The sequence below is a fragment of the Dryobates pubescens genome, chromosome 33 (genome assembly GCF_014839835.1).
Source record: "Dryobates pubescens isolate bDryPub1 chromosome 33, bDryPub1.pri, whole genome shotgun sequence".
NCBI lineage: Eukaryota > Metazoa > Chordata > Aves > Piciformes > Picidae > Dryobates > Dryobates pubescens.
Window position 1 is genome coordinate 3,194,960 of NC_071644.1, and position 27,719 is coordinate 3,222,678.

Consider the following 27,719-nt stretch of genomic DNA (forward strand, 5'->3'; position numbering starts at 1 on the left):
GCTTGGGGTGGGGTGAGGGGGGACACAGCCCTGGGCCCCTCCTGCTACCCCTTTCTCTCTGCTGTATAAAGCTGATTTCCTTGGCACTGGCCTGACAAGAGCTTCCAGAGCTTGTAATCCATGCCTCCCCCTCCTTGCCCCAAGGTTTGGTTGGGTTCCTGTTGGTTGGTTGGTTGCTTTGTTGGCTGTTTGGTGTTTGGTGTTTTATTCCCCCCCTCCCCTCCCCCCTTAAATAAATTAGTTGTGGTTCCACTCCCCAGGGCTTTGGTGCCTCTCTGGGATTTTGGCAGCAGGCACCCCAGTGCTGATGGGGCAGGGGCTGTAGGCACAGAGGGGACAGCAGTAGAGGGCAGGGGATTGGGATGCAGCTTTCTGCTTTCCATCTGGGGAGAGGAGGAGGAGGGGGAGAAGGGGGAGCTGCTAAAAGCTTCTTTGCTGTGAGGCTGCTGGAGGCCTGGAGCAGGCTGCCCAGAGAGGCTGTGGAGTCTCCTCTGCAGACTTGGGATGTTCCCTTCAGCTTTCTGCTTTCCATCTGGGAGGAGGAGAAGAAGGAGGAGGGGGAGCTGCTAAAACCTTTGCTGTGAGGGTGCTGGAGGCCTGGAGCAGGCTGCCCAGAGAAGCTGTGGAGTCTTCTTCTCTGGAGCCTTTCAAGCCCCATCTGGATGTGTTGCTGTGTGACCTGCCCTGGGGGATGCTGCTCTGGCAGGGGATGAGCTCTGGAGGTCCCTTCCAACCCCTCCCCTTCTGGGATTCTAAAGGGAAAACCGAGCCCAAGCACCTAACATCTGGGCTGCACGTGGAGCCTGCAGGCCAGCTGTGCCCAGGCGTCTGTGGGCTCGGGGTCCCATCTCGCCGCAGCCTGGGGGTTTCAGTGGGTTGTTGCCACTGGTGTGGGTGGGAAGCGTGTGGGGTCCCCGCGGCGCCGCGCAGCCCTTCCCGGCACTGTCGCCGTTAGGTGGCGCTGTTGGTCCAGGGTGGCCTGCTGTGGCATCCAGCTGTTGATGGCCTTCAGGAGTGCCTCTGGAGAGGAGGAATCACACACAGAATCACCCAGGTTGGAGGAGACCTCAGAGATCATCGAGTCCAAGCTGTCACCACAGACCTCATGACTAAACCATGGCTCCAAGTGCCACATCCAAGCCCCTCTTGAACACCTCCAGGGATAGGGACTCCACCACCTCCCTGGGCAGCACATTCCAATGGCCAATTCCTGGGGGTGTGCAAAACCTCTGGAGATGAGCAGGGAAGCTGCAGAAGCTGGGGTGCAGCAGGGCAGCTGCAGAGGCTGGGGTGCAGCAGGGAAGTGCAGAGGCTGGGGTGCAGCAGGGCAGCTGCAGAGGCTGGGGTGCAGCAGGGAAGTGCAGAGGCTGGGGTGCAGCAGGGAAGTGCAGAGGCTGGGGTGCAGCAGGGCAGCTGCAGAGGCTGGGGTGCAGCAGGGAAGTGCAGAGGTTGGGGTGCAAGCAGGGAAGCTGCAGAGGCTGGGGTGCAGCAGGGAAGTGCAGAGGTTGGGGTGCAAGCAGGGAAGCTGCAGAGGCTGGGGTGCAGCAGGGAAGTGCAGAGGCTGGGGTGCAAGCAGGGAAGCTGCAGAGGCTGGGGTGCAGCAGGGCAGCTGCAGAGGCTGGGGTGCAGCAGGGCAGTGCAGAGGCTGGGGTGCAGCAGGGAAGTGCAGAGGCTGGGGTGCAGCAGGGCAGCTGCAGAGGCTGGGGTGCAGCAGGGCAGTGCAGAGGCTGGGGTGCAGCAGGGAAGCTGCAGAGGCTGGGGTGCAGCAGGGCAGTGCAGAGGCTGGGGTGCAGCAGGGAAGCTGCAGAGGCTGGGGTGCAGCAGGGAAGTGCAGAGGCTGGGGTGCAGCAGGGAAGTGCAGAGGCTGGGGTGCAGCAGGGAAGCTGCAGAGGCTGGGGTGCAGCAGGGCAGCTGCAGAGGCTGGGGTGCAGCAGGGAAGTGCAGAGGCTGGGGTGCAAGCAGGGAAGCTGCAGAGGCTGGGGTGCAGCAGGGAAGTGCAGAGGCTGGGGTGCAGCAGGGAAGTGCAGAGGTTGGGGTGCAGCAGGGCAGCTGCAGAGGCTGGGGTGCAGCAGGGAAGTGCAGAGGCTGGGGTGCAAGCAGGGAAGCTGCAGAGGCTGGGGTGCAGCAGGGAAGTGCAGAGGCTGGGGTGCAAGCAGGGAAGCTGCAGAGGTTGGGGTGCAGCAGGGCAGCTGCAGAGCCTGGGGTGCAGCAGGGAAGCTGCAGAGCCTGGGGTGCAGCAGGGAAGCTGCAGAGGCTGGGGTGCAGCAGGGAAGTGCAGAGGCTGGGGTGCAGCAGGGAAGCTGCAGAGGCTGGGGTGCAGCAGGGAAGTGCAGAGGCTGGGGTGCAGCAGGGCAGCTGCAGAGGCTGGGGTGCAGCAGGGAAGTGCAGAGGCTGGGGTGCAGCAGGGCAGCTGCAGAGGCTGGGGTGCAGCAGGGAAGTGCAGAGGCTGGGGTGCAGCAGGGCAGCTGCAGAGGCTGGGGTGCAGCAGGGAAGTGCAGAGGCTGGGGTGCAGCAGGGCAGCTGCAGAGGCTGGGGTGCAGCAGGGAAGTGCAGAGGCTGGGGTGCAGCAGGGCAGCTGCAGAGGCTGGGGTGCAGCAGGGAAGTGCAGAGGCTGGGGTGCAGCAGGGAAGCTGCAGAGGCTGGGGTGCAGCAGGGCAGCTGCAGAGGCTGGGGTGCAGCAGGGCAGTGCAGAGGCTGGGGTGCAGCAGGGCAGCTGCAGAGGCTGGGGTGCAGCAGGGAAGTGCAGAGGCTGGGGTGCAGCAGGGCAGCTGCAGAGGCTGGGGTGCAGCAGGGAAGTGCAGAGGCTGGGGTGCAGCAGGGAAGCTGCAGAGGCTGGGGTGCAGCAGGGCAGCTGCAGAGGCTGGGGTGCAGCAGGGAAGTGCAGAGGTTGGGGTGCAGCAGGGAAGTGCAGAGGCTGGGGTGCAGCAGGGCAGCTGCAGAGGCTGGGGTGCAGCAGGGCAGCTGCAGAGGTTGGGGTGCAAGCAGGGAAGCTGCAGAGGCTGGGGTGCAGCAGGGAAGTGCAGAGGCTGGGGTGCAGCAGGGCAGCTGCAGAGGCTGGGGTGCAGCAGGGAAGTGCAGAGGCTGGGGTGCAGCAGGGCAGTGCAGAGGCTGGGGTGCAGCAGGGCAGCTGCAGAGGCTGGGGTGCAGCAGGGAAGCTGCAGAGCCTGGGGTGCAGCAGGGCAGTGCAGAGGCTGGGGTGCAGCAGGGAAGTGCAGAGGTTGGGGTGCAAGCAGGGAAGCTGCAGAGGCTGGGGTGCAGCAGGGAAGTGCAGAGGCTGGGGTGCAGCAGGGCAGCTGCAGAGGCTGGGGTGCAGCAGGGAAGTGCAGAGGCTGGGGTGCAGCAGGGCAGTGCAGAGGCTGGGGTGCAGCAGGGAAGTGCAGAGGTTGGGGTGCAGCAGGGCAGCTGCAGAGCCTGGGGTGCAGCAGGGCAGTGCAGAGGCTGGGGTGCAGCAGGGAAGTGCAGAGGTTGGGGTGCAAGCAGGGAAGCTGCAGAGGCTGGGGTGCAGCAGGGCAGCTGCAGAGGCTGGGGTGCAGCAGGGCAGTGCAGAGGCTGGGGTGCAGCAGGGCAGCTGCAGAGGCTGGGGTGCAGCAGGGAAGCTGCAGAGGCTGGGGTGCAGCAGGGCAGCTGCAGAGGTTGGGGTGCAGCAGGGAAGTGCAGAGGCTGGGGTGCAGCAGGGAAGTGCAGAGGTTGGGGTGCAGCAGGGAAGTGCAGAGGCTGGGGTGCAGCAGGGAAGTGCAGAGGCTGGGGTGCAGCAGGGCAGCTGCAGAGGCTGGGGTGCAGCAGGGAAGCTGCAGAGGCTGGGGTGCAGCAGGGCAGCTGCAGAGGTTGGGGTGCAGCAGGGAAGTGCAGAGGCTGGGGTGCAGCAGGGAAGTGCAGAGGTTGGGGTGCAAGCAGGGAAGCTGCAGAGGCTGGGGTGCAGCAGGGCAGCTGCAGAGGCTGGGGTGCAGCAGGGAAGTGCAGAGGCTGGGGTGCAGCAGGGCAGTGCAGAGGCTGGGGTGCAGCAGGGCAGCTGCAGAGGCTGGGGTGCAGCAGGGCTGAGCAGGAGCCGCGTCCTGGGGCTGCAGCACCACTGCCTCGCTCAGCGCCAGCCTGGACCCAGCTGGGATCGTCTGTGCCGGGCAGGCTGCTGCTGCGTGGGCTTGGGCTGGGCTTTCTTGCCTGTTCCCAGCACAGATGGGCTGAGGAAGTGGAAGCTTTGTGCTGGGAGAGCTCCTCTGAAGGAACCTCCTGCTGCGATCAGAGCCTCGCCTGTGCGCTCTGCCCCGGGGCCGCCTGCCAGCGCTGGCGCGGAGCTGGCCTGGGAGGGGAGGCTTGGCTGGGAGCATCCGAGGGGAGATGAGCAGAGGGAGGGCAGATCATAGACTCATAGAACTGTCAGGTTTGGAAGGGACCTCAGGGATCAGCCAGTCCCAACCCCCCTGCCGTGGCCAGGGACACCTCACACTGCAGCAGCTCACACTGCTCACACTGCTCACAGCCACCTCCAGCCTGCAAACACTTCCAGGCAGGAGGCTTCCACCACCTCCCTGGGCAACCTGTGCCAGGCTCTCACCACCCTCCTGGGGAACAACTTCTTCCTCACATCCAGATGCTGTGTGCAAGCTCCCAGGAGAGCTTGTCCCAGCACAAGTGACAGCAGCAGTTTGCCAGGGAGCAGCTTGCCAGTGGCAGGGAGGTGCTGGGCTGCCTGTGAGCTGTGGCCAGGCACAGAGCTGAGCCCTGCTTTGCCCAGAGCCCCCCTGAGCTGCCCCTTCAGCCACTGAGGAAAGCATGGCAGAGCCTGGAATGGCTCCAGGGATGGGACATCTCCTCCCTCTCTGGGCAGCCTGGGCCAGGGTCTCACCTCTCTCACTGTCAAAATGCCTTCTTTACATCTAGCCTCCATCTCCACCCCCCCTGCTTTTTCACTCTCAAAACATTAAAACCTGCCTTAAAATGAAGTCCAAATCCTCCCACTGGCCCTGCAGAAGCTTCTCAGCTGCAGCAGCTCTCCTGGTAGAGGTTGGAAGGGTGGAGGAGAGGCTGAGAGCCCTGGGGGTGGTTAGCCTGGAGAGGAGAAGACTGAGAGGGGATCTCTGCTCTTTCCCCTGCACTGCACTCCTGGACACATCTGCAGGGGATGATCACAGAATCAGCCAGGTTGGAAAAGACCTCAGGGCTCATCAGGTCCAACCTGTTACCTACCAACACCTCCTGACAGCTAAACCATGGCCCCAAGGGCCACATCCAAGCCTTTCTTGAACACCTCCAGGGCTGGGGACTCCACCACCTCCCTGGGCAGCACATTCCCCTGGGCAATTCCTCTTGCTGGGAAGAACTTTCTCCTCACCTCCAGCCTAAACTCCCCCTGGCACAGCTCTGCTCTGCAGAGAAGGTGATGAGATGGAGGAGAGCTTGGTAAAGAGGCCAAGCTCTGCCCCAGGGTGGGGTCCTGGGCAGCAGGCTGAGGCTGGTGGGGTGTGCAGCACGCACAGCTGGAGCTCACCCTCACATCTGCAGCAGCAGCATCCCGAGGGAAGCGCTTTGATGAGGGCTTTGGAGGTGCCATGGGGAGGAAAGAGCAGGGCTGGGTGCCAGGGGCACAGACAGACAGATGGCTCTGGGTTTGTGCTGGAGTCAGTGCCCTCAGCTCTGCTCAACCCCCAGCAGAATCAGCTGCCATTTATCTGGGGGGGAGGGAACCACCTTTTGGCAGCTGGCTAATGGGGAAAAAAAAACCCCAAACCAGTCCCTGCCAAGCACCCTGAGGTACTGGGGCTGAAAAGTGGAGGTGGTGGCAGGGGATACCTGATGGCCCTTAAAGATCCAGAAGTGTCTTCTGAACTAGAAGGGATGAAGAAGCCAGCAGGACCCCTTGGTTCTCTGCTATCTTCTCACTCCAGGAAGGATGGTGAAGTGCTGGAGTGGCTCCAGAGAAGGGCAGATGAAGCTGGGGAAGGGTCTGGAGAAGAGGGCTGGGGAGGAGCAGCTGAGGGAGCTGGGGGTGGTGAGCCTGGAGGAGAGGAGGCTGAGGGGAGAGCTGCTGGCTCTCTACAACTCCCTGAAAGGAGCCAGGTGGGGGTTGGTCTCTTCTCCCAGGGAACAAGAGGCAGGACAAGAGGAAATGGCCTGAAGGTGCACCAGGGGAGGCTTAGGTTGAACATTAGAAGGAATCTATTTCACTCAAAGGGTTCTCCAAGCCTGGCCCAGGCTGCCCAGGGAGGTGGTTGAATCCCCATCCCTGGAGGGGTTTCAAAGCCCCAGAGCTGTGGTGCTGAGGGCCAGGGCTTAGCCCCAGCCTTGGTAGAGTCAGAGAATGGTTGGAAAGGAGGAGCTTGAAGGTCTTTTCCTGCTGAAACGATTCTGTGAGTCTCTGGTTCTGTGTTGCCTCCCAGTCGACAAAGGACTTTGTCCTGGGTCCGTCCAGGGCTGCCCCTGCAAAGGCAGGGCCTGGGCTGCCCTGTGCTCAGCCCGAAGAGCCCCGGGGTGGAGGAGCAAGACCTTAATGACTGTCCCAGCATGGGGACAGCCATTCCCTTTGGCTTCTGCTCAGGGCCCACCCCTGGCTGCAGGTCACTTCAAATCCAGCCAGCGAGTCCCTTGCGTGCCCCTGGCTGCCTCCTGAGCGGGCAGCTGCGAGCCGCTGCCTGCAGACCTTGCTGCTTTCCCTTGGGCTTTGCAAAACCTTTCTGTTCATCGAGCAGGGCAGAGGCTGGATGGAGCCTGGTGCTCACTGCTGCCAGCTGGGCTGTGCCACAGCCCTGCCAGCCCCTCGGTCCGTGCCTGCCGGCCAGGCAAACCCAGGCTCTCTGCTCCTGGCAGAGGCGGAGGGGAGGCAGAGCACGGTGCTGGCTGTCTCTTTAAGGTGGAAAAAGGGAACTCTCCGGCTGCTACTTTGTGGAGTTTCCAGCAGACTCGCTGCTTTCATTAGCATCTCATTCCCTCTCCTCCTCTCTCCCCCGCTCCCAGCCCCACCTCCTCCGAAGCGGCGCTTCTGCATCCTCTGCTGTGCATCGCAGAGCAGCAGGTAAGAGTCTGCCTGGCCCCTGCGCCCGGCCTCACACGCACCCCTGCCAGGGGACAGGAACCTCCTCCCGCCTGCATCTTCCTCTTCCTCAGGGCAGAGCGTGGCTGGGAGCATCGCCGGGCTCGCCTCAGGGCTGCCCTCCCTCTCCTCGCTGGCTGCAGCAGCACAGCTCAGGCACGGAGGAGCTCAGTGGGACCGCACACGGCCCCGGGGGACAGAGCTCTGCGGGCAGCCAGGCACAGCCTGGGGGGGCAAAAGCTGAGCCTCAAGGGTACCAGAGCATCCCCAGCACCCCGGAGCATCCCAGAGACCAGAGTATCCCTGGCATTCCCAGTACCCTGAGTCCAGAGCATCACCAGCATGCAGAACACCCTGGAGTGCAGAGGATCTCTAACAGCTGGAGTACCCTGGAGCACCCTCACCATCTGAAGTACCTCGAGGTCCAGAACATCCCAGCATCCAGAGCATCCTGGAGTCCAAGTTACTCCCCAGTCCAGCACATCCAGAGCATCCCTGGCACCTTGTGCATCCCAGCTTCCAGAGCATCCCAAGTCTCCCTGGTTCCCAGGGCATCCCCAGCATCCAGCAGCAGTTTCCAGGGACGTCCCAGCCCCGGGAGAGGAAGGAATGCCTGGCTGTGAGTAACGGGGAGGGGAACCTTGCTGCTGCTGCTGCTGGGAATGTCGCTGCCCTGAGTGCCAGGGAGGAGGGAGGGAGTGTGGGGGAAGAGCGGGAGAGGAGGAGGAGGAGGAGGAGAGGAGAAGGGAAGCTGGACAGGGAAGGCAGGCAGCGGTGGGACTTCTCCCCCCTGGAGCTGGCTCCGGCGATGATCACCTAGCAGAGGCGACAGCGGAGAAGGTCCCCCCCCGCCCCCGCCAGCTCCAGAGGCAGCTCTGCCCTCCCAGCTCCCGATGGAGGGCGACCTGGGGGCCCCCAACGCCAGCGTGCTGGGGGAGCGCTCGCTGCTGGCGGGGAGCAGCTGGCTGGCCGCTTTCCTCTGCTTCATCATCCTGCTGACCACGGCCGGCAACTTCCTCCTCATCCTCCTCATCGTCACGCAGCGCTCCCTCCGCAACACCTCCAACTACTTCCTGGTGTCCCTCTTCATGTCCGACCTGATGGTGGGGCTGGTGGTGATGCCCCCGGCCATGCTCAACCAGCTGTACGGCCGCTGGGTGCTGCAGGGCGGCTTCTGCTCCCTCTGGTACTCCTTCGACGTGATGTGCTGCAGCGCCTCCATCCTCAACCTCTGCCTCATCAGCCTCGACCGCTACCTGCTCATCATCTCCCCCCTCAAGTACAAGCTGCGGATGACCTCCTGCAGAGCCCTCTGGCTCATCCTGGCCACCTGGACGCTGGCGGCTTTGGCCTCCTTCCTGCCCATCAAGATGGGCTGGCACGAGCTGGACTTCGAGGCCGGCTCCCCCAACGTCACCTCCCGGGGGGAGGAGGAGCAGTGCAGGCTGCTGGTCAGCCTGCCCTACGCCCTGGTGGCCTCCTGCCTCACCTTCTTCCTGCCCTCCGCCGCCATCTCCTTCACCTACTGCCGCATCCTGCTGGCGGCCCGCAAGCAGGCGGTGCAGGTGGCTTCCCTGGCCTCCAACGTGGCCACCAGCACCACTGAGGACACCAGCACCACCCTGCAGGTAAGGACCTTGCTCCTTTGGGGGGGTGTGTGTGTGTCCCCTTCCCTTCCCTTCCCTTCCCTTCCCTTCCCTTCCCTTCCCTTCCCTTCCCTTCCCTTCCCTTCCCTTCCCTTCCCTTCCCTTCCCTTCCCTTCCCTTCCCTTCCCTTCCCTTCCCTTCCCTTCCCTTCCCTTCCCTTCCCTTCCCTTCCCTTCCCTTCCCTTCCCTTCCCTTCCCTTCCCTTCCCTTCCCTTCCCTTCCCTTCCCTTCCCTTCCCTTCCCTTCCCTTCCCTTCCCTCCCCTCCCCTCCCCTCCCCTCCCCTCCCCTCCCCTCCCCAACTTGCTTCTGCTTGACCTTGGCTGCATTGTTTTGGTTAAGTCTAACAGTAACTTTCTCTGCTCCTTTCTCTTCCCCCTTCTGTACAGGGGGGGCTGGGTAGGCAGGGAAGGAGAATTATAGAACTCTCAGGGCTGGAAGGGAGCTCAAGGCTCAGCCAGCTCCAACCCCCCTGCCATGGGCAGGGACACCTCACACCACAGCAGGTTGCTCACAGCCACCTCCAGCCTGGCTGCAAACACCTCCAGGCAGGAGGCTTCCACCACCTCCCTGGGCAGCCTGTGCCAGGCTCTCACCACCCTCCTGGGGAACAACTTCTTCCTCACAGCCAATCTCAATCTCCCCACTTCTAGTTTTGCTCCATCCCCCCCAGTCCTATCCCCCCCTGACACCCTCAAAAGTCCCTCCCCAGCTTTCTTGGAGCCCCCTGCAGATCCTGGAAGGCCACAATGAGGTCTCCTGGGAGCCTTCTCCTCTCCAGCCTGCACAACCCCAACTCTCTCAGGCTGTGCTCACAGCAGAGCAGCTCCAGCCCTCTGCTCCTCCTCGTGGCCCTTCTCTGGACACCTTCCAGCCCCTCCAGAGCCTTCCTGGCACAGAGGCTCCAGAGCTGGCCCCAGAGCTGCAGCTGTGGTCTCAGCAGAGTGGAGCAGAGGGGCAGAATCCCCTCCCTTGACCTTGGAGCTGACCCAAGGGCCTGAGAGCTGACCCAAGGGGCTCAGAGCTGACCAAAGGGCTCAGAGCTGACCCAAGGGCTCGGAGCTGACCCAAGGGGCTCGGAGCTGACCCAAGGGGCTCAGAGCTGACCCAAGGGTTTAGAGCTGACCCAAGGGGCTCGGAGCTGACCAAAGGGCTCGGAGCTGACCCAAGGGGCTTAGAGCTGACCCAAGGGCTTTGGCCACCAGACCCCAGGGAGGGAGGTTTTGGACCAGCTCCAGCTCCCTGCTGGTGTCCTGCGGAGAGCTGTGTGGCTGGTCCCAGCCCTGGTGTGCTTTTCAGCTGCTCAGGAGCACAGCAAGCAGCAGGAGCAGAGCAAATAAATGAAGATCCAGGCCAAAAAAAAAGGAGAAAAGGTAAAAAAAACCAAAAGGGACAAAAAAAAAAGAGAATTGCTCAGCAGCAGCAGAAAATAAATTCAGCCTTGGCCCTCCCTTTCCCTCCCCTCTCAGCCTCCTCCCGGAGGGTTTTCATCTTCCCTGCCTTGCTGCTCGTAAATCTTGCCTGTGGTGGGTGGGAGATGTGTGGAGGAGAAGGAGCTGAATTAATAGCAAGCACCAAATCCTGGGCAGCAGCTCGTGCTGGAGCAGCCAGCTCCTCCTTTTGGTCACCTGGGCTGGAATGGGACCAGCAAAAGGGCCTCCTCCTGGCTCCATCCTGGCTCCAAAGCCCTCCCCCTGCTTGTTTCGATCCCAAAGCGTGGCCCAAGCTCGTTTGGGATTCCCACCCCCACCCAGAGCAGCTTAACTGCCACTAAATCTAACAGCTTTAATTGGCTGCCCTGACCTCCCATCCTGCAGGGGGAAAAGACAAACTTAATTGCTTTGAAATCCCTCCCTTGGGGTTCTTAGAATCAGAGAATCACTCAGGGTTGGAAGGGACCACAAGGATCAGCCAGTTCCAACCCCCCTGCCATGGACAGGGACACCCCACACCAGATCAGGCTGGCCAGAGACTCACCCAGCCTGGGCTTAAACACCTCCAGGGCTGGGCCCCCAACCACCCCCCTGGACAACCCATTCCAGGGCTTCACCACTCTCATGGGGAAGAACTTCCTCCTCCCCTCCAGCCTGAATCTCCCCACCCCCAGCTTCATTCCATTCCACCCAGTCCTATCACTCCCTGAGAGCCTGAGCAGTCCCTCCCCAGCCTTCTTGGAGCCCCCTGCAGATCCTGGAAGGCCACAATGAGGTCACCTCAGAGCACAGAATCATAGAATGAGGTTGGAAAAGACCTCACTCAAAGATCATCCAGTCCAACATGTCACCATGGCACCAAGTGCCACATCCAATCCCCCTCCTCTTCTCTCTGAAGGGAGGAGGCAGCAGTCTGACCCTGCTGAGCTCTGCTGGGTGCTGCCTGGCTCCCAAAAGGAGAGGCAGGGTTAAAGTAGGAACAGAAAGCAGCACAAAATGTTGATGGTTGTCTCCCCAGCTGTCAGCTTCCTGCACTCAGCCTGCCACAGCCCTGCAGCACAGGGGGGCTTGGGTGCTCTTCTCTGCCCTGGGAAAGCAGCAGCCCCCTCCCCCAAAGAAGTTCAGGTGGAACCTCCTGGGTTCCAGTTTGTGCCCTCTGCCCCTTGTGCTGTCCCTGGGCACCAGTGAGCAGAGCCTGGCCCCAGCCTCTTGCCCCCCCCAGCCTTTAGCTCTTGCTGAGCATTGCTCAGCTGCCCTCTGGGGCTGCTCTTCTCCAGGCTCTCAGCCCCAGGGGCTCTCAGCCTTTGCTCCTCACAGAGCTGCTCCAGGCCCCTCAGCAGCTTTGGAGCCTCCCCTGGACCCTCTCCAGTACTTCTCTGTCCCTCTTGAACTGGGCAGCCCAGCACTGGCCCCAGTCCTCCAGGTGTGGTCTCACCGGGGCAGAGTGGAGGGGGTGGAGAACCTCCCTTGCCCTGCTGGCCTCACTCTTCTTCATGCACCCCAGGCCACCCTTGGCCTTCTTGGCCACGAGGGCACATCGCTGTCCCATGGATGACTTTTTGCCCTCCCCAAATCCTTTCATGGTTGGTTGGGGGTTTCTGCTGCTTCCTCTTCCTGCCCCATGGGTCAGAGCCCGTGGTCTGTGCCATCCTCCCGCCCCTTGCGAGAAGGGCAATAAGAAGAGGCTTGGTGCAGGGCCTGCAGCCCCAAACCCTTGGGCCAGGAGGCTGGTGCTGATGGCAGGAGACCCACTCACTGAGCACCCATCTCCCACTGCAGGTTCCCTGTGCCCCCAGCCAGCCTGTGGGCGGCAGTGAGAGCAGGAGGTTCAGCAGCAAGCACAGCAGGAAGGCGCTGAAGGCCAGCCTGACGCTGGGCATCCTCCTGGGCATGTTCTTCGTGGCTTGGCTCCCCTTCTTTGTCACCAATGTGACACAGGTAAACGTGCCAGGGGGGGGTTGTGTTGGGGTCTCCAGAGGGTTTCACTTCCAGTCCAGCTGGGTGCAGTGTTAGGCAGCTGCAGGTCTTGCTGGAAAACCTCTGGGACCAGTGAAGGCAGCAATGGGAAGGAGAAACCTCTCCAGGCTGCTTAGGGTTGGAAGGGACCTTTAAAGCTCACCCTGCAGACAGCAGGGACATCTCCAGCTAGAGAAAGGTGCTCAGAGCCCCAGACAGCCTGACCTGGACTTGCCAAAGGGAAATGATGGCATGAGGAGGACTTGGGGGTGCTGGGGGGGGTGCAAAGCTGGACAGGAGCTGGCACTGAGCGCTGCCAGCCCAGCCCCAGCCTGCCTTGCACTGATCCCCAGCAGTGTGGGCAGCAGGGGCAAGGGAGGGGATTCTGCCCCTCTGCTGTGCTCTGCAGGGCTGGGGCAGCTCTGGAGCCCTCAGCACAGCCAGGGACCTGATGGAGCAGGGCCAGAGGAGGCCACAGCAGTGCTGGCAGGGCTGGAAGCCCTCTGCTGGGAGCCCAGGCTGGGAGGGTTGGGGTTGTGCAGCCTGGAGAGAAGGCTCCAGGGAGACCTTCTGGTGGCCTTGCAGTGCTTCAAGGGGAGATCAGCAAGCTGGGCAGAGGCTTTTTCTCAGGGCCTGCTGTGCCAGCACAAGGGAGGATGGTTTGGAACTCAAAGGAGAGATTGAGAGTGGAGAGAAGGGAGAAATGTTTGCCCCTGAGGGTGCTGAGAGCCTGGCCCAGGCTGCCCAGAGAGCTGGGAGCTGCCCCATGGCTGGAACCATCCCAGGTCAGACTGGGGCTGCGAGCTGCTCTCGTTGCAGCTGTGCCAGCTGCAGGGGGCTTGGCCTGGATGCCCTTTGGAGGTCCCTTCCCACCCAAAGCAGGCTGGGACTCCATGCCTGGCCTGGCTCTGCGGAGCGGGGCCGAGCTGGCGGCCGTGGCTGAGCCATAGCTGCGTCCCCGCTGCAGGCTGTCTGCAGCTGAGCCCTTGCTGTGTCCCTGCTGCAGGCTGTCTGCAGCTGAGCCCTTGCTGTGTCCCTGCTGCAGGCTGTCTGCGGCTGAGCCCTTGCTGTGTCCCTGCTGCAGGCTGTCTGCGGCTGTGTCCCCGCTGCAGGCTGTCTGCGGCTGAGCCCTTGCTGTGTCCCTGCTGCAGGCTGTCTGCGGCTGAGCCCTTGCTGTGTCCCTGCTGCAGGCTGTCTGCGGCTGTGTCCCTGCTGCAGGCTGTCTGCAGCTGAGCCCTTGCTGTGTCCCTGCTGCAGGCTGTCTGCGGCTGAGCCCTTGCTGTGTCCCTGCTGCAGGCTGTCTGCGGCTGTGTCCCTGCTGCAGGCTGTCTGCAGCTGAGCCCTTGCTGCGTCCCCGCTGCAGGCTGTCTGCGGCTGGGCCCTTGCTGTGTCCCTGCTGCAGGCTGTCTGCAGCTGAGCCCTTGCTGTGTCCCTGCTGCAGGCTGTCTGCAGCTGAGCCCTTGCTGTGTCCCTGCTGCAGGCTGTCTGCGGCTGAGCCCTTGCTGTGTCCCTGCTGCAGGCTGTCTGCGGCTGTGTCCCCGCTGCAGGCTGTCTGTGGCTGTGTCCCTGCTGCAGGCTGTCTGTGGCTGTGTCCCTGCTGCAGGCTGTCTGCGGCTGTGTCCCTGCTGCAGGCTGTCTGTGGCTGTGTCCCTGCTGCAGGCTGTCTGCGGCTGTGTCCCTGCTGCAGGCTGTCTGTGGCTGTGTCCCTGCTGCAGGCTGTCTGTGGCTGCGTCCCTGCTGCAGGCTGTCTGTGGCTGCGTCCCCGCTGCAGGCTGTCTGCAGCTGAGCCCTTGCTGTGTCCCTGCTGCAGGCTGTCTGTGGCTGCGTCCCTGCTGCAGGCTGTCTGTGGCTGCGTCCCCGCTGCAGGCTGTCTGTGGCTGTGTCCCTGCTGCAGGCTGTCTGTGGCTGTGTCCCTGCTGCAGGCTGTCTGTGGCTGTGTCCCTGCTGCAGGCTGTCTGCGGCTCTGTCCCTGCTGCAGGCTGTCTGCGGCTCTGTCCCTGCTGCAGGCTGTCTGCGGCTGTGTCCCTGCTGCAGGCTGTCTGTGGCTGTGTCCCTGCTGCAGGCTGTCTGCAGCTGAGCCCTTGCTGTGTCCCTGCTGCAGGCTGTCTGCAGCTGAGCCCTTGCTGTGTCCCTGCTGCAGGCTGTCTGCGGCTGAGCCCTTGCTGTGTCCCTGCTGCAGGCTGTCTGCGGCTGTGTCCCTGCTGCAGGCTGTCTGCGGCTGTGTCCCCGCTGCAGGCTGTCTGTGGCTGTGTCCCTGCTGCAGGCTGTCTGCGGCTGTGTCCCTGCTGCAGGCTGTCTGCGGCTGTGTCCCTGCTGCAGGCTGTCTGCGGCTCTGTCCCTGCTGCAGGCTGTCTGCGGCTGTGTCCCTGCTGCAGGCTGTCTGCGGCTGTGTCCCTGCTGCAGGCTGTCTGTGGCTGTGTCCCCGCTGCAGGCTGTCTGCGGCTGCGTCCCTGCTGCAGGCTGTCTGCGGCTGTGTCCCTGCTGCAGGCTGTCTGCGGCTCTGTCCCTGCTGCAGGCTGTCTGCGGCTGTGTCCCTGCTGCAGGCTGTCTGCGGCTGTGTCACCGCTGCAGGCTGTCTGTGGCTGTGTCCCTGCTGCAGGCTGTCTGCGGCTGCATCCCCGCTGCAGGCTGTCTGTGGCTGTGTCCCTGCTGCAGGCTGTCTGCGGCTGTGTCCCTGCTGCAGGCTGTCTGCGGCTGTGTCCCCGCTGCAGGCTGTCTGTGGCTGTGTCCCTGCTGCAGGCTGTCTGCGGCTGTGTCCCTGCTGCAGGCTGTCTGTGGCTGTGTCCCTGCTGCAGGCTGTCTGCGGCTGTGTCCCTGCTGCAGGCTGTCTGTGGCTGTGTCCCTGCTGCAGGCTGTCTGTGGCTGTGTCCCTGCTGCAGGCTGTCTGTGGCTGTGTCCCTGCTGCAGGCTGTCTGTGGCTGTGTCCCTGCTGCAGGCTGTCTGCGGCTGTGTCCCTGCTGCAGGCTGTCTGCGGCTGTGTCCCCGCTGCAGGCTGTCTGCGGCTGTGTCCCCGCTGCAGGCTGTCTGCGGCTGCGTCCCCGCCGGCTTCTTCGACGTGCTGACCTGGCTGGGCTACTGCAACAGCACCATGAACCCCATCATCTACCCACTCTTCATGAGGGACTTCAAGAGGGCCATGGGCAAGTTCCTGCCCTGCTGCCGGCGCGTCGGGGAGCCTCGGCCCAGCGCCATCTCCCTCTCCATGAGGAACTCCAACAGTGGGCCCCGAGCTGCCACCTCCCTCAAGAACGTCCTCACCCTGCAGGCTGAGACCGACTCGGCGGCCTCAGGGCTGCTGGGCAACGAGCAGGGTCTGCTGCCGGCTGCCGGCGGCTCCGCGGCTCTGCCCCACGCCCCCCTGCTCAGCCTGCTCGATGCGGAGCCTCCGGACGCGGAGCTGCAGCCCCGGCGGCTCAGCACCCCCGTGGCCTGAGTCAGGGCGCCCCATCGCGGGGGGTAGGCACTTCTGCCTGCTGGGGAGGGTCCCCCAGCTCGATGTGAACTCTACAGAAGGGGACGTTTGCCACAAGGCTCCTCCCTGCCCACCCAGTGCTGCTGGAGCCCCTCTGAACAAGGTGAGTGTCTGCCTGGGGCTGTCCCCACCGAATGCTCCGGGGGGAGGTGTGAAGAGTGAAAAGCCACTTGGTGGCTGAATCCATCTGCCTTGTGCCCCTCTCTTTGCATCCCTCCTTTGCTCACATCACCAGTTCCTCAGCCTTCTCCAAGTCCAGCACATCCAGAGCATCAGAGCATCCCTGGCACCTTGAGCATCCATGGCACCTTGAGCATCCCAGCATCCAGAGCATCCTTGGCACCTTGAGCATCCAGAGCATCCCTGGCACCTTGAGCATCCCAGCATCCAGAGCATCCCTGGCACCTTGAGCATCCAGAGCATCCCTGGCACCTTGAGCATCTCAGCATCCAGAGCATCCTTGGCACCTTGAGCATCCAGAGCATCCCTGGCACCTTGAGCATCTCAGCATCCAGAGCATCCTTGGCACCTTGAGCATCCAGAGCATCCCTGGCACCTTGAGCATCTCAGCATCCAGAGCATCCTTGGCACCTTGAGCATCCAGAGCATCCCTGGCACTTAGAGCATCCCAGCATCCAGAGCATCCTTAGCACCTTGAGCATCCCTGGCACCTTGAGCGTCCAGAGCATCCCTGGCACCTTGAGCATTCCTGGCACCTTGAGCATCCCATCCACCAGAGCATCCCTGGCACCTTGAGCATCCCTGGCACCTTGAGCATCCCAGCATCCAGAGCATCCCTGGCACCTTGAGCATCCCAGCATCCAGAGCATCCCTGGCACCTTGAGCATCCCAGCATCCAGAGCATCCCTGGCACTTTGAGCATCCCTACATCCAGAGCATCCCTGGCACCATGAGCATCCCTGGCACCTTGAGCATCCCTGGCACCTTGAGCATCCCAAGTCTCCCTGGTGCCCAGAGCACCCCTGTGGCCTTTTCCTCCCTGGGCAGCCTGCCCCTCAGCCTCCAGGCCCTTCCAGCAGCCCACCCCTCCCTACACTGCCCCCAGCTCAGCAGCTCGCCTGCATCTCCCCATGAGCTCCCAGAGCCCCAGGGGAAGCCACATCTCCTGCCTCCCAGAGGGGAGGTCTGGGGCTGCTGCAGCCCCCAGGACAGCTTCTTGGAGCTCTGTGTCCTGGGCAGGCTTGGGCTGGAGCTGCCTGTGCTGCCTGCAGGAGGCAGGAGGAGCTGCAGCAGGCTGGGCTCACGAGCAGGCTGCACCGCGGGGGACTGGAGCCGCTCCTCGGATCCCCGGCCAGGCCGTGGGTGGGAGCTGTGTGCTTGTGGCTCTCTGGGTATCCTGACAGGAGGAACTAACCGAGAGAAGCTTCCCTTCAGCTTTCACCCTCCAGCTTCCTATTTTTGGAGCAGGACCCTGGCACTTTGTTCTGGCAAGCCAGCAGGTTGTGGATGATGCCATCAGACAAGAGAGGGTTTCCCCCCTCCCCCTCCCTGCCAATGAGGATCTAAAGGCATATTGGCTTCTAACTGACAGCAACCACCCCTCCAGAGCCAGAAGTGGAGGGAAGAGTGAGTAATGTGCTGAGTGGGCACCCAAAAAAAGCCCCCAATAAACCATCAATGCTCTCAGCAACTCCTCCCTCAAGTGCCTTTGGGTGCAGGGCTGACCCAGGGGTGGGTTGCTGCCCCCCCCCCCCCCCGGACCTGGACCCTACAAGCTCTGCTGCCTCTTGCCCAGCTCACAGCAGGGCTGGTGCTCCTGGAGCTCCTGAGTCATGGAATGGTTGGAGGGGACCTCAAAGATCACCCTGCCATGGGCAGGGACACCTCCCACCAGCCCAGCTTGCTCAAGGCCTCATCCAGCCTGGCCTGGAACACCCCCAGGGAGGAGGCAGCCACAGCCTCCCTGGGCAGCCTGTGCCAGGCTCTCCCCAACCTCACTCTGTTAACATAGACTCCTAGAATGGCTCAGGCTGGAAAGGACCTCAGAGATCATTCTGCCATGAGCAGGATGAACTAGACTCAGCTGCTCAAGGCCTCATCCAGCCCAGCCTTGAACAACCCCAGGCAGCCACAGCCTTGAACACCTCCAGGGATGGGGACTCCACCACCTCCCTGGGCAGCACATCCCCATGGCCAATCTCTCTTGCTGGGAAGAACTTTCTCCTCACCTCCAGCCTAAACCTCCCCTGGCACAGCTTGAGACTGTGTCCTCTTGTTCTGGTGCTGGCTGCCTGCCTGGGAGAGGAGACCAACCCCCAGCTGGCTCCAAGCTCCCTTCAGGCAGCTGTAGAGAGCATTACTCAGAGGGCTTCAGAGATGTCTTCCCCCAAAGGCCACACAGGGAGCTGAAGCAGGGCTTGAGGCTGGGGCAGAAGGGGTGGAGGCCAGTTTGGGAGGCAGAGATCAAACAGATTGGGGTTCATCCTGTGCCTGGAGGTGTCCAAGAGGGGCTTGGATGTGACCCTTGGAGCCAGGGTTTAGCTGTCAGGAGGTGCTGGGTGCCAGCTTGGACTTGCTGAGCTCTGAGCTCTTTTCCACCCTCATTGATTCTGTGATTCTCTAAGTGCTGCTTTTCCTCAGAAGCCAATTCAGAGGCTGTCCAGAGAGGGCTTTTAGGGCTGGAGAGGAGTGTGGGACCCAAACCAAAGTCACTGTGGGTTGCTGGCTTGAAAACAAAGCCTGGCAGGAAGTCTCCCCCAAGCCCTAAACCCTACAAACCACTCTGCTGCTTCTGCTGTCTTGCACCTGGGGACTCAGAGTGTGTCTGTGACAGCACTGAGGCCTCACCCCCTCAGCCTGCAGCTAGGGAAATCAGGCTGGTGATTGGAAGGAGCCCAGGAAGCCCTGGCAGCAAAGCTGCAGCAGGCTGGGGGAAGGAGCCAGGCAGCCTCAGCCTTTCACCTCCCTGGGTGGCAGAGCAGAAGCATGGCACTGAGACACACACCTGGGCAGCCAGAGCCTGCATCCCACCTGGAAACCAAGAACCACATGCACCAGGGATGGGAAAACGTGTTTTAATTCCTTAGTCATGAGCCCCTCTCCACCAGCAGCTTAAAAATGCCCCCCCTGAGCCACCTGCTGTCCCAGGAGCCACACAGCAGAGGCACAGCCTCCAACCTGGCAGCTGCTTCCCTCCAGGACAAACCTGCTTTGTGTGAGGAGGGAAGAGCTGCTGCTTCAGGAGCCAGGCAGGGCTCAGCCCCTCCAGGCAGGGCTCAGCCCCTCCAGGCAGGGCTCAGCCCTTGCTCTTCCCTGGGAGCTGCTGCTTCAGGAGCCAGGCAGGGCTCAGCCCCTCCAGGCAGGGCTCAGCCTCTCCAGGCAGGGCTCAGCCCCTCCAGGCAGGGCTCAGCCTCTCCAGGCAGGGCTCAGCCTCTCCAGGCAGGGCTCAGCCCCTCCAGGCAGGGCTCAGCTCCTCCAGGCAGGGCTCAGCCCCTCCAGGCAGGGCTCAGCCTCTCCAGGCAGGGCTCAGCCCCTCCAGGCAGGGCTCAGCCCTTGCTCTCCCCTGGGAGCTGCTGCTTCAGGAGCCAGGCAGGGCTCAGCCCCTCCAGGCAGGGCTCAGCCCCTCCAGGCAGGGCCCAGCCCTTGCTCTCCCCTGGGAGCTGCTGTGGGTGGCTGCTCAGGCAGCTTCGGTCGGGTGCCAGCCGCTGCCACGCTCCAGCCCTGCCCACAGGCCTCTGGGAACCCCAGCTGGCAGCAGTGCCAGCGCTGGCTCAGCATCTCTGCCCAGCACAGGCAGCTCTGGCTCACTCCTTCAGCTGCTGCCTGTCCCCACAGGGCACTGAGGTTCCCCCCGAGGGCAGGGGCAGAGCCTCAGCGCCAGCTGCTCCCTGCTCCGGCTCCCTGCTCCCCTCGGGCCCAGCCTGGCTGCCTGCTGCCTGCTCAGGCTCCTTGGCTGCAGGCTTGCAGAGGCTGCTGCTGCCCTTCTCCTCCTGCCAGCACTCCTTGGTTTTAATGCCCACAGCTCTCAGGATGGTGTCCATCTGCTTCATGTAGTCCAGGTGCCCGTTCACCTGCAAGAACAAGTGCCCAGGTGGGTGTGAAGGCTCTCCAGGCTCCCTCCAGGCTCCCCAGGTTCTTTCCAGGCTCCCTCCAGGCTCTCCAGGTTCCCTTGGCTCCCTCCAAGCTCTCCAGGCTCCCTCCAGGCTCTTTCCAGGCTCCCTCCAAGCTCTCCAGGCTCCCTCCAGGCTCTTTCCAGGCTCCTTCCAAGCTCTCCAGGCTCCCTCCAGGCTCTTTCCAGGCTCCCTCCAAGCTCTCCAGGCTCCCTCCAGGCTCCCAAGGTTCCTTCCAGGCTCCCTCCAAGCTCTCCAGGCTCTCTCCAAGCTCCCTCCAGGCTCCCTCCAAGCTCTCCAGGCTCCCTCCAGGCTCCCAAGGTTCCCTCCAGGCTCCCTCCAAGCTCTCCAGGCTCTCTCCAAGCTCCTTCCAGGCTCCCTCCAAGCTCTCCAGGCTCCCAAGGTTCCCTCCAGGCTCCCTCCAAGCTCTACAGGCTCTCTCCAGGCTCCCTCCAAGCTCTCCAGGCTTTCTCCAAGCTCCCTCCAGGCTCCCTCCAAGCTCTCCAGGCTCTCTCCAGGCTCCCTCCAGGCTCTCCAGGCTCCCTCCAAGCTCCCTCCAAGCTCTCCAGGCTCCCAAGGTTCCCTCCAGGCTCCCTCCAGGCTCCCAAGGTTCCTTCCAGGCTCCCTCCAGGCCCCTGCCTGCAGCCCAGCTGTGCTCCCAGCTGTGGCTCTTCTGCCCCTGCCCCTACCTGTCCCCATGGGAGGTGGCACTGCTCCTTTGAAACCAGTGACACAAAAGGTGCCCAGGGGGCCAAGAAGGAAGAAATTAGGAAGAAATTCTTCCCAGTGAGGGTGAGCAGCCACTGGCACAGGCTGCCCAGGGAGGTGGTGGATGCTCCCTCCCTGGAGGGGTTCAAGGGCAGGCTGGATGTCAGCTGCAGCCTGGGACAGGACAAGTGGCAGTAGATATCAGCTCCAGCACAGCAGGTTCCACCTCCCCATGAGGAGCAACTTCTGCACTGGGAGGCTCCCAGAGCCCTGGAGCAGGCTGCCCAGAGAGGTTGTGGAGTCTCCTCCTCTGGAGCCTTCCCAGCCCCCTCTGGCTGTGTTCCTGTGTGCCCTGTGCTGGATTCCCTGCTCCTGCTCTGGCTAGGAGGGGGTTGGACTGGATGATCTCCAGAGGTCCCTTCCCACCCCTAACATCCTCTGATGAAGCCCTGAGCAAGCTGGGGCTGGTGGGAGGTGTCCCTGCCCATGGCAGGGGGGCTGGAACTGGCTGAGCTTCAGGGTCCCTTCCAACCCCAAGGCACTCTGTGAGTCAGTGAAGAGTGGCCAGGGAGAGGCAAGCAGCCAGCTCCTGCCTGGGGAGGCAGTGTGAAGCACTCTGCCCACCCTCTGCCTCTGGGAGGCTGTGCAGCATCCAAGTGCTGCTGGCAGGCCTGGTGTGCAGGCTGCCACCTGAGCCAGCAGCAAGCAGCCTAACCCAGCCCAGCTCAGTCCCTGCCTTGCCCTCCCTCACAGGGGCTGTCAAACCCATCAGTCCCCCTGGAGCCATCAGGAAGCCTTTCAGAACTGCCTCTGCTGAGGGGGAGGACATTTCTGTCTCTCTCTCTCTCCCTGCAGCTCTCCTGGCAGCCAGCCTGAGCAAGGCAGACAAGGGGGAAGTGCCCTGCAGGGGAGCTCCTGCTGGGGCTGAGGCCTCTCAGCTCTCCACTCCTCTGAGGATTTCTCCTGCTGCCACAGCAATGAGAGCCAGGAGGCCCTTGGGGCCCAGTCCACTTTGCCCCATGGAGGGACTGGGAGATGGCTAAAATCCTGAGGCTGCAGTGCTGCAGGCTGGGGGCAGAGGGGCTGAGAGCAGCCAGGCAGGGAGGGACCTGGGGGGAGTGGTGGACAGCAGCTGAACAGGAGCCAGCAGTGTGCCCAGGGGGCCAAGAAGGCCAAGGGCATCCTGGCCTGCAGCAGGAAGAGTGTGGCCAGCAGGAGCAGGGAAGTCCTTGTGCCCTGTGCTCAGCACTGCTGAGGCCACACCTGGAGTCCTGTGTCCAGTTCTGGGCTCCTCAGGTCAGGAAAGAGGTTGAGCTGCTGGAAGGTGTCCAGAGAAGGGCAAGAAAGCTGGGGAGGGGTCTGGAGCACAGCCCTGGGAGGAGAGGCTGAGGGAGCTGGGGTTGCTTAGCCTGGAGAAGAGGAGGCTCAGGGGAGACCTTCTTGCTCTCTCCAACTCCCTGCAGGGAGCTTGGAGCCAGCTGGGGGTTGGGCTCTTCTCCCAGGCAGGCAGCCAGCCCCAGAACAAGAGGACACAGTCTCAAGCTGTGCCAGGGGAGGTTCAGGTTGGAGGTGAGGAAGAAATTCTTCCCAGCAAGAGAGATTGGCCATGGGAATGTGCTGCCCAGGGAGGTGGTGGAGTCCCCATCCCTGGAGGTGTTTAGGCAGAGCCTGGCTGAGGCCCTTGGTGCCATGGTTGAGTTGATCAGATGGTGCTGGGGGAGAGGTTGGACTCCATGATCTCAAAGATCTCTTCCAACCTGGTTGATTTCCTTCCCTTCCCTTCCCTTCCCTTCCCTTCCCTTCCCTTCCCTTCCCTTCCCTTCCCTTCCCTTCCCTTCCCTTCCCTTCCCTTCCCTTCCCTTCCCTTCCCTTCCCTTCCCTTCCCTTCCCTTCCCTTCCCTTCCCTTCCCTTCCCTTCCCTTCCCTTCCCTTCCCTTCCCTTCCCTTCCCTTCCCTTCCCACCCTCAGCTCCTCAGCCAGTGCTTCATCCTTCCACCACAGCTCAGAGAACTCCCTGCCCATGGCAGGGGGGTTGGAACTGGATGATCCTTGGGGTCCCTTCCAACCCTGACCATTCTGTGACTCCAATTCATCTGCTTGGGAAAGCTCTCCAAGCTCACCCAGCCCAAACACTCTCTAACCCTACCAAGCCCAGGGCTAACCCTTGGCCCTCAGCTCCACATCTCTGGGGCTCTGAAACCCCTCCAACCACCTCCCTGGGCAGCCTGCTCCAGCCTCTGGGAAGCCAGCTTGTCCTTTCTCATGCCTGGGGACCTGCAGCAAGGGCATCCAGCAGGGATGGAGCTGGTCCCCAGCACAGCAATCATCTCTCCCTCCCTCTTTCTGCCATGCCCCTGCACCCCCTGGGCACCAAAATCCATCTCTGCTGCCTGAGTATCTTGACCCCTGAATGCTTCCCTCCCCACCCCTGCTCCTCTTCCCTTTCTAACTCCTCTCAGCAGGCTCTGTGTTTCCTTCCATAAGGCTCCACAGGATCAAGAGGATGACCCCCAGTCAATACAGGGGGTTTCACTCCTCACCCCCCTCTCAGTGCTCTGCAGGAAGATGAAGAAGTGGCAGCAAGCAAGGGAGCTGGAGCAGTGCTGACTGCAGCAGGGCTGCAGCTGCACAACTGCAGCTGAGCAGCCAGCAGCTCTGCAGCCAGCAGTCACTGAGCTGAATGCAGATCCTGCTCCTCTGGGGGGAGGGGGAAAAGAACCCCAGAGAGAGGCTGCCCTGAGCCAGGCAGGAGGAAGCCTGCAGCACCCTGGGGTCAACAGAAAGAGGCCTTCTGAAGAGGAGGGGGAGAGACAAGCCACCCCCAGGGCCATAGAGTGATAGAATCAATGAGGCTGGGAAAGAGCTCAGAGCTCAGCAAGCCCAAGCTGGCACCCAGCACCTCCTGACAGCTAAACCATGGCTCCAAGGGACTCATCCAAGCCCCTCTTGAACACCTCCAGGGGCAGGGACTCCACCACCTCCCTGGGCAGCACATTGCCCTGGCCAGTTAGTCCCCCTGGGAAGAGCTTTCTGCTCACCTCCAGCCATCCACTGCTTCACAGCTTTGGCCATGTGTCTGTCCAGGCCAACCACAGGTGGCCCTGCTGCCTTGGGAATGGTGCAGCCAAGTGGCTGTGGGGGCTTGTGGGGATGCTGAGGGAGACAGCCCAGGCAGGATGCAAAGAGAGAAGAGCAGCTCCAGTGCTGGAGCACGTTGCACAGCCTCCCCTGGAGCACTCCCTCGTGGGAAGCCTTCTGTTTTGTTCTGCCAAGTGCCTCTTTTATCTGCTCAGCACCAAGCCCTGTGTCTCCTGGCAGGGGCTGCACACAGCTCAGCTCTGCTGAATGAAAGGAGCTGCTGACAGTTGGGTATTTATGGGCTCAGTGGGCTGCTGCTCCAAAAAGGGAAGGCTGGAAGCCCTTTCCAAGTGCCTCTGGCTCCTGAGCAGCCCCCAGCAGCCTGTGGGGAGCATGCAGGGGGAGGCACAGAGAGCATGGAGGCAGCTGAGTGCTGAGCATCTGCCAGGAGGGGAGGTGAGGCAGCAGGGTGTGGGGCAGCAGGCTGCACACCCAGGCTGACCACGAGCCACAGGCTGAGGTCTGCAGGGCTGGCTGTGAGGAGCTCCTGCTGAGGAGTGGGAAGGCAATGAGCTCATGAGCTGGCTGAACAGAACTGAGGTGAATGCTGCTTCCCATTAGCCAGAGGCTTATCACTGATGAGAGCAGCTAGCTGGGAGGGAGGCAGAAGCCTGCCAGCAGTGCAGGTGGAGCCATTCCTGCCTGCTGGCCACCAGCACCGCTGCAGGCAGCGGCCCCCGGGGCTGCAGATGACAGATCTGCTGCTGCTGCAGCCTGGCTCCTGCACCATGCTGCCACTGCAGCCCTGGGGGCCAAGGTACAAGGGCCACCTGCCAGCCTGGGTGCTGGGGGAGGCTCCACCAAGAGAAGACTGCAGGCTGCACCTGCTCCCCAGCCCTGGGCTTCAGCCCAGCTGCTGAGCTGCCCTCCGGGCTGGGCAGCCCAGCAAGGGCTCTCCTGCAGGCCAGGAGCATCCTTGGGGCTCCAGGAGGAGATGCTTCAGAACCAAACAGAACCCCAAACATAGACTCCTAGAATGGCTCAGCTTGGAAGGGACCTCAGAGATCACAGAATCACCAAGGCTGGAAGAGACCTCAAAGATCACCAAGTCCAAGCTGGCACCACAGACCTCATGGCTAAGCCATGGCTCCAAGGGCCACATCCAAGCCCCTCTGCAACACCTCCAGGGATGGGGACTCCACCACCTCCCTGGGCAGCACATCCCAATGGCTAACAACTCTCTCTGGGAAGAACTTTCTCCTCACCTCCAGCCTGAACCTCCCCTGGCACAGCTTGAGACTGTGTCCTCTTGTTCTGGGGCTGGGTGCCTGGGAGAAGAGCCCAACCCCCAGCTGGCTCCAAGCTCTCTTCAGGGAGTTGGAGAGAGCAAGAAGGTCTCCCCTGAGCCTCCTCTTCTGCAGGCTAAGCAACCCCAGCTCCCTCAGCCTCTCCTCCCAGGGCTGTGCCCCAGACCCCTCCCCAGCTTTCTTGCCCTTCTCTGGACACCTTCCAGCAGCTCAACCTCTTTCCTAACCTGAGGAGCCCAGAACTGGACACAGGACTCCAGGTGTGGCCTCAGCAGTGCTGAGCACAGGGCACAAGGACTTCCCTGCTCCTGCTGGCCACACTCTTCCTGCTGCAGGCCAGGATGCCCTTGGCCTTCTTGCCCTCCTGGGCACACTGCTGGCTCCTGTTCAGCTGCTGTCCACCAGCACCCCCAGGTCCCTTTCTGCCTGGCTGCTCTCAGCCACTCTGCCCCCAGCCTGCAGCACTGCCTGGGGCTGTTGTGGCCAAAGTGCAGCACCCAGCACCATCTGCTTCACCCCTGCTGCCATGGGCAGGGACACCTCTCAACCAGACTCAAGGCCTCATCCAGCCTGGCCTTGAACACCCCTAGGGAGGAGGCATCCAGAACCTCCCTGGGCAGCCTGTGCCAGAGTCTCACCACCCTCAGACTGAAGAACTTCTTCCTCAGCTCCACTCTAACCCTGCTCTGCCTCAGCTTCAAACCCTTCCCCCTTGCCCTGTCTCCAGGCCCTCTCATGAAAAGTCTCTCTGCAGCCTTCCTGCAGGATCCCTTCAGCTCCTGGCAGCAGCTCTGAGGTCCCCCTGGAGCCTTCTCCTCTGCAGGCTGCACAGCCCCAGCTCCCTCAGCCTGTGCTCACAGGAGAGCTGCTCCAGCCTTGGATCATCTCTGGCCTCACTCCAGCAGCTCTGTGTCCTTCTCCTGCTGGGGACACCAAAACAGGAGGCAGAAAAAGTAGAGGATAGGAAAGTCCTGCTTACCACAGCTGAAAGATCCATGTTCACCATCCTCCTGTCCTCCAAGTCAACTGGCTGGAGGCCTGCAACTTTGATCTGGACAGAAGAGGTTCTGTACACAAAGCTCAGCAGCCAGTCTCCCCTAGGAGCAGAGCAGAGGAAGAGCAGGAAGGAATCCTTTACCAAGCCAACCCAGTGACTCCTCAGACCATGAGGAGCTCCAGGAAGCACAGGGATGTGAGGGCCAAGACATGGGGCCCCATGCCTGGAGATGTTCAAGGTGAGGCTGGACAGGGCTCTGGGCAGCCTGATCTAGTTGAGGGTTGAGGGGTTGGACTGGATGAGCTCTGGAGCTCCCTTTTGGATCATCTGGAGGAGGGCACTGAGTCCATCAGCAGTGAATTTGCAGATGACACCAAGCTAGGGGCAGGAGTTGAGCTGTCAGAGGGCAGCAGAGCTCTGCAGAGGGACCTCAACAGGCTGGGCAGAGGGGCAGAGGCCAAGGGCAGGAGATTGAACACAGCCAAGTGCCAGGGGCTGCACTTTGGCCACAACAACCCCAGGCAGTGCTACAGGCTGGGGGCAGAGTGGCTGAGAGCAGCCAGGCAGAAAGGGACCTGGGGGTGCTGGTTGATGGTAGGCTGAACATGAGCCTGCAGTGTGCCCAGGTGGCCAAGAAGGCCAAGGGCATCCTGGCCTGCATCAGGAAGAGTGTGGCCAGCAGGAGCAGGGAAGTCCTTGTGCCCTGTGCTCAGCACTGCTGAGGCCACACCTGGAGTCCTGTGACCTCCAGGTGAGGTCTCCCCAGAGCAGAGCAGGGGGGCAGGAGCCTCTCTCTCCACCCCTGGCAATGGGCACTGGCAGCCCAGAAGGCCAATGGCAGCTTGGCCTTGTCTCTGAGCCAATGTCCTCCCCAGGTCCTGCCCTGTTCTAGTGCCTGACCATCCAGAGCTCCTCCTGGAGGCAGAGCAGCCTGTGAGAGTCTCCTGAAGATTGAACCTGAGGTGAAAAGCCTCCAGAGGGAAGCAGCTCTGTCCCTGCTGCCTCTGAACCAGTGTCCTCCCCAGGTCCTGCCCTGTTCAGTGCTTGACCACACTGAGCTCCTCCTGGAGGTAGAGCAGCCTGTGAGAGTCTCCTGAAGATTGAACCTGAGGTGAAAGGCCTCCAGAGGGAGGAAGCTCTGTCCCTGCTGCCTCTGAACCAATGTCCTCCCCAGGTCCTGCCCTGTTCAGTGCTTGACCACACTGAGCTCCTCAGGCTCCCAGCTGCAGGCAGAGCAGCCTGTGAGAGTCTCCTGAAGATTGAACCTGAGGTGAAAGGCCTCCAGAGGAAGCTCTGTCCCTGCTGTCTCTGACCCAATGTCCTCCCCAGGTCCTGCCTGGTCAGTGCCTGACCATCCAGAGCTCCTCCTGGAGGCAGAGCAGCCTGTGAGAGTCTCCTGAAGATTGAACCTGAGGTGAAAAGCCTCCAGAGGGAGGAAGCTCTGTCCCTGCTGTCTCTGACCCAATGTCCTCCCCAGGTCCTGCCTGGTCAGTGCCTGACCATCCAGAGCTCCTCCTGGAGGCAGAGCAGCCTGTGAGAGTCTCCTGAAGATTGAACCTGAGGTGAAAGGCCTCCAGAGGAAGCTCTGTCCCTGCTGCCCCTGACCCAGTGCACTCCCCAGGCACTCCCCAGTTCAAGCCAACTGTTCAGAAAGGGATGAAATGTCCCAAATCATTTGAGAGTGGCAGCAGGAGAAGGAAGCAGGGGACTGAGCACACACAGACCTGCAGTAGCCATTTATGATCCTGCCTGACACCACCCTGCTGATGGCTTTCCAGTGCTTGGCATCTCCTTCCACTGGAGCTCCCAGCAAGACCACATCTTCAATGATCCCTTCACAGCCTGGGGAGGTGAAAGCAGAACAGCCCAAGGTTTAGAAGCTGGCTCAGAAAATCTCTCTTCAGCTCCTCAGGACCCATCTGGCAATGCCTTTGGGCTGGGAGAGGGGAGGTTGAGGGAGAAGTTCTTTCCACTGAGACCAGGGAGACCTCAGAGCAGCCTTCCAGCACCTGCAGGGGCTCCAGGAGGGC

At 62.2% G+C, this 27,719-nt stretch overlaps 2 protein-coding genes across 2 annotated transcripts in view; one reads left to right on the plus strand and one right to left on the minus strand.

The window, feature by feature from the left end:
* Positions 1–7,884: 7,884 nt before the first annotated feature.
* On the plus strand, positions 7,885–15,490 carry HTR6 (5-hydroxytryptamine receptor 6). The gene is made up of 3 exons (XM_054175916.1): positions 7,885–8,652; positions 11,881–12,039; positions 15,077–15,490. Exons 1-3 carry the CDS (start codon positions 7,918–7,920, stop codon positions 15,488–15,490), a joined length of 1,308 nt encoding a protein of 435 aa, XP_054031891.1. The 5' UTR covers positions 7,885–7,917.
* A 3,923-nt stretch (positions 15,491–19,413) lies between these two features.
* The window catches only part of TMCO4 (transmembrane and coiled-coil domains 4), a gene marked incomplete at its 3' end in the record, with an annotated part of 45,049 nt that continues 36,743 nt past the window's right edge, over positions 19,414–27,719 (minus strand). Inside the window, exons 11-13 of the mRNA XM_054175915.1 lie at positions 27,414–27,531; positions 25,672–25,789; positions 19,414–19,560 (exon numbers count right to left, since the gene is read on the minus strand). Coding sequence (XP_054031890.1) covers positions 19,414–19,560; positions 25,672–25,789; positions 27,414–27,531 — 383 coding nt within the window. The remainder of the gene's footprint in view (positions 19,561–25,671; positions 25,790–27,413; positions 27,532–27,719) is intronic.

What these genes read in the sequence shown, in the direction of transcription:
- HTR6 (XM_054175916.1), top strand. Translation starts at nt 7,918, where the DNA reads ATGGAGGGCGACCTGGGGGCCCCCAACGCCAGCGTGCTGGGGGAGCGC. An exon ending in ACACCAGCACCACCCTGCAG is followed by an intron (nt 8,653 to 11,880) that starts GTAAGGACCTTG and finishes CTCCCACTGCAG; the next exon opens with GTTCCCTGTGCCCCCAGCCA. An exon ending in TTGTCACCAATGTGACACAG is followed by an intron (nt 12,040 to 15,076) that starts GTAAACGTGCCA and finishes TCCCCGCTGCAG; the next exon opens with GCTGTCTGCGGCTGCGTCCC.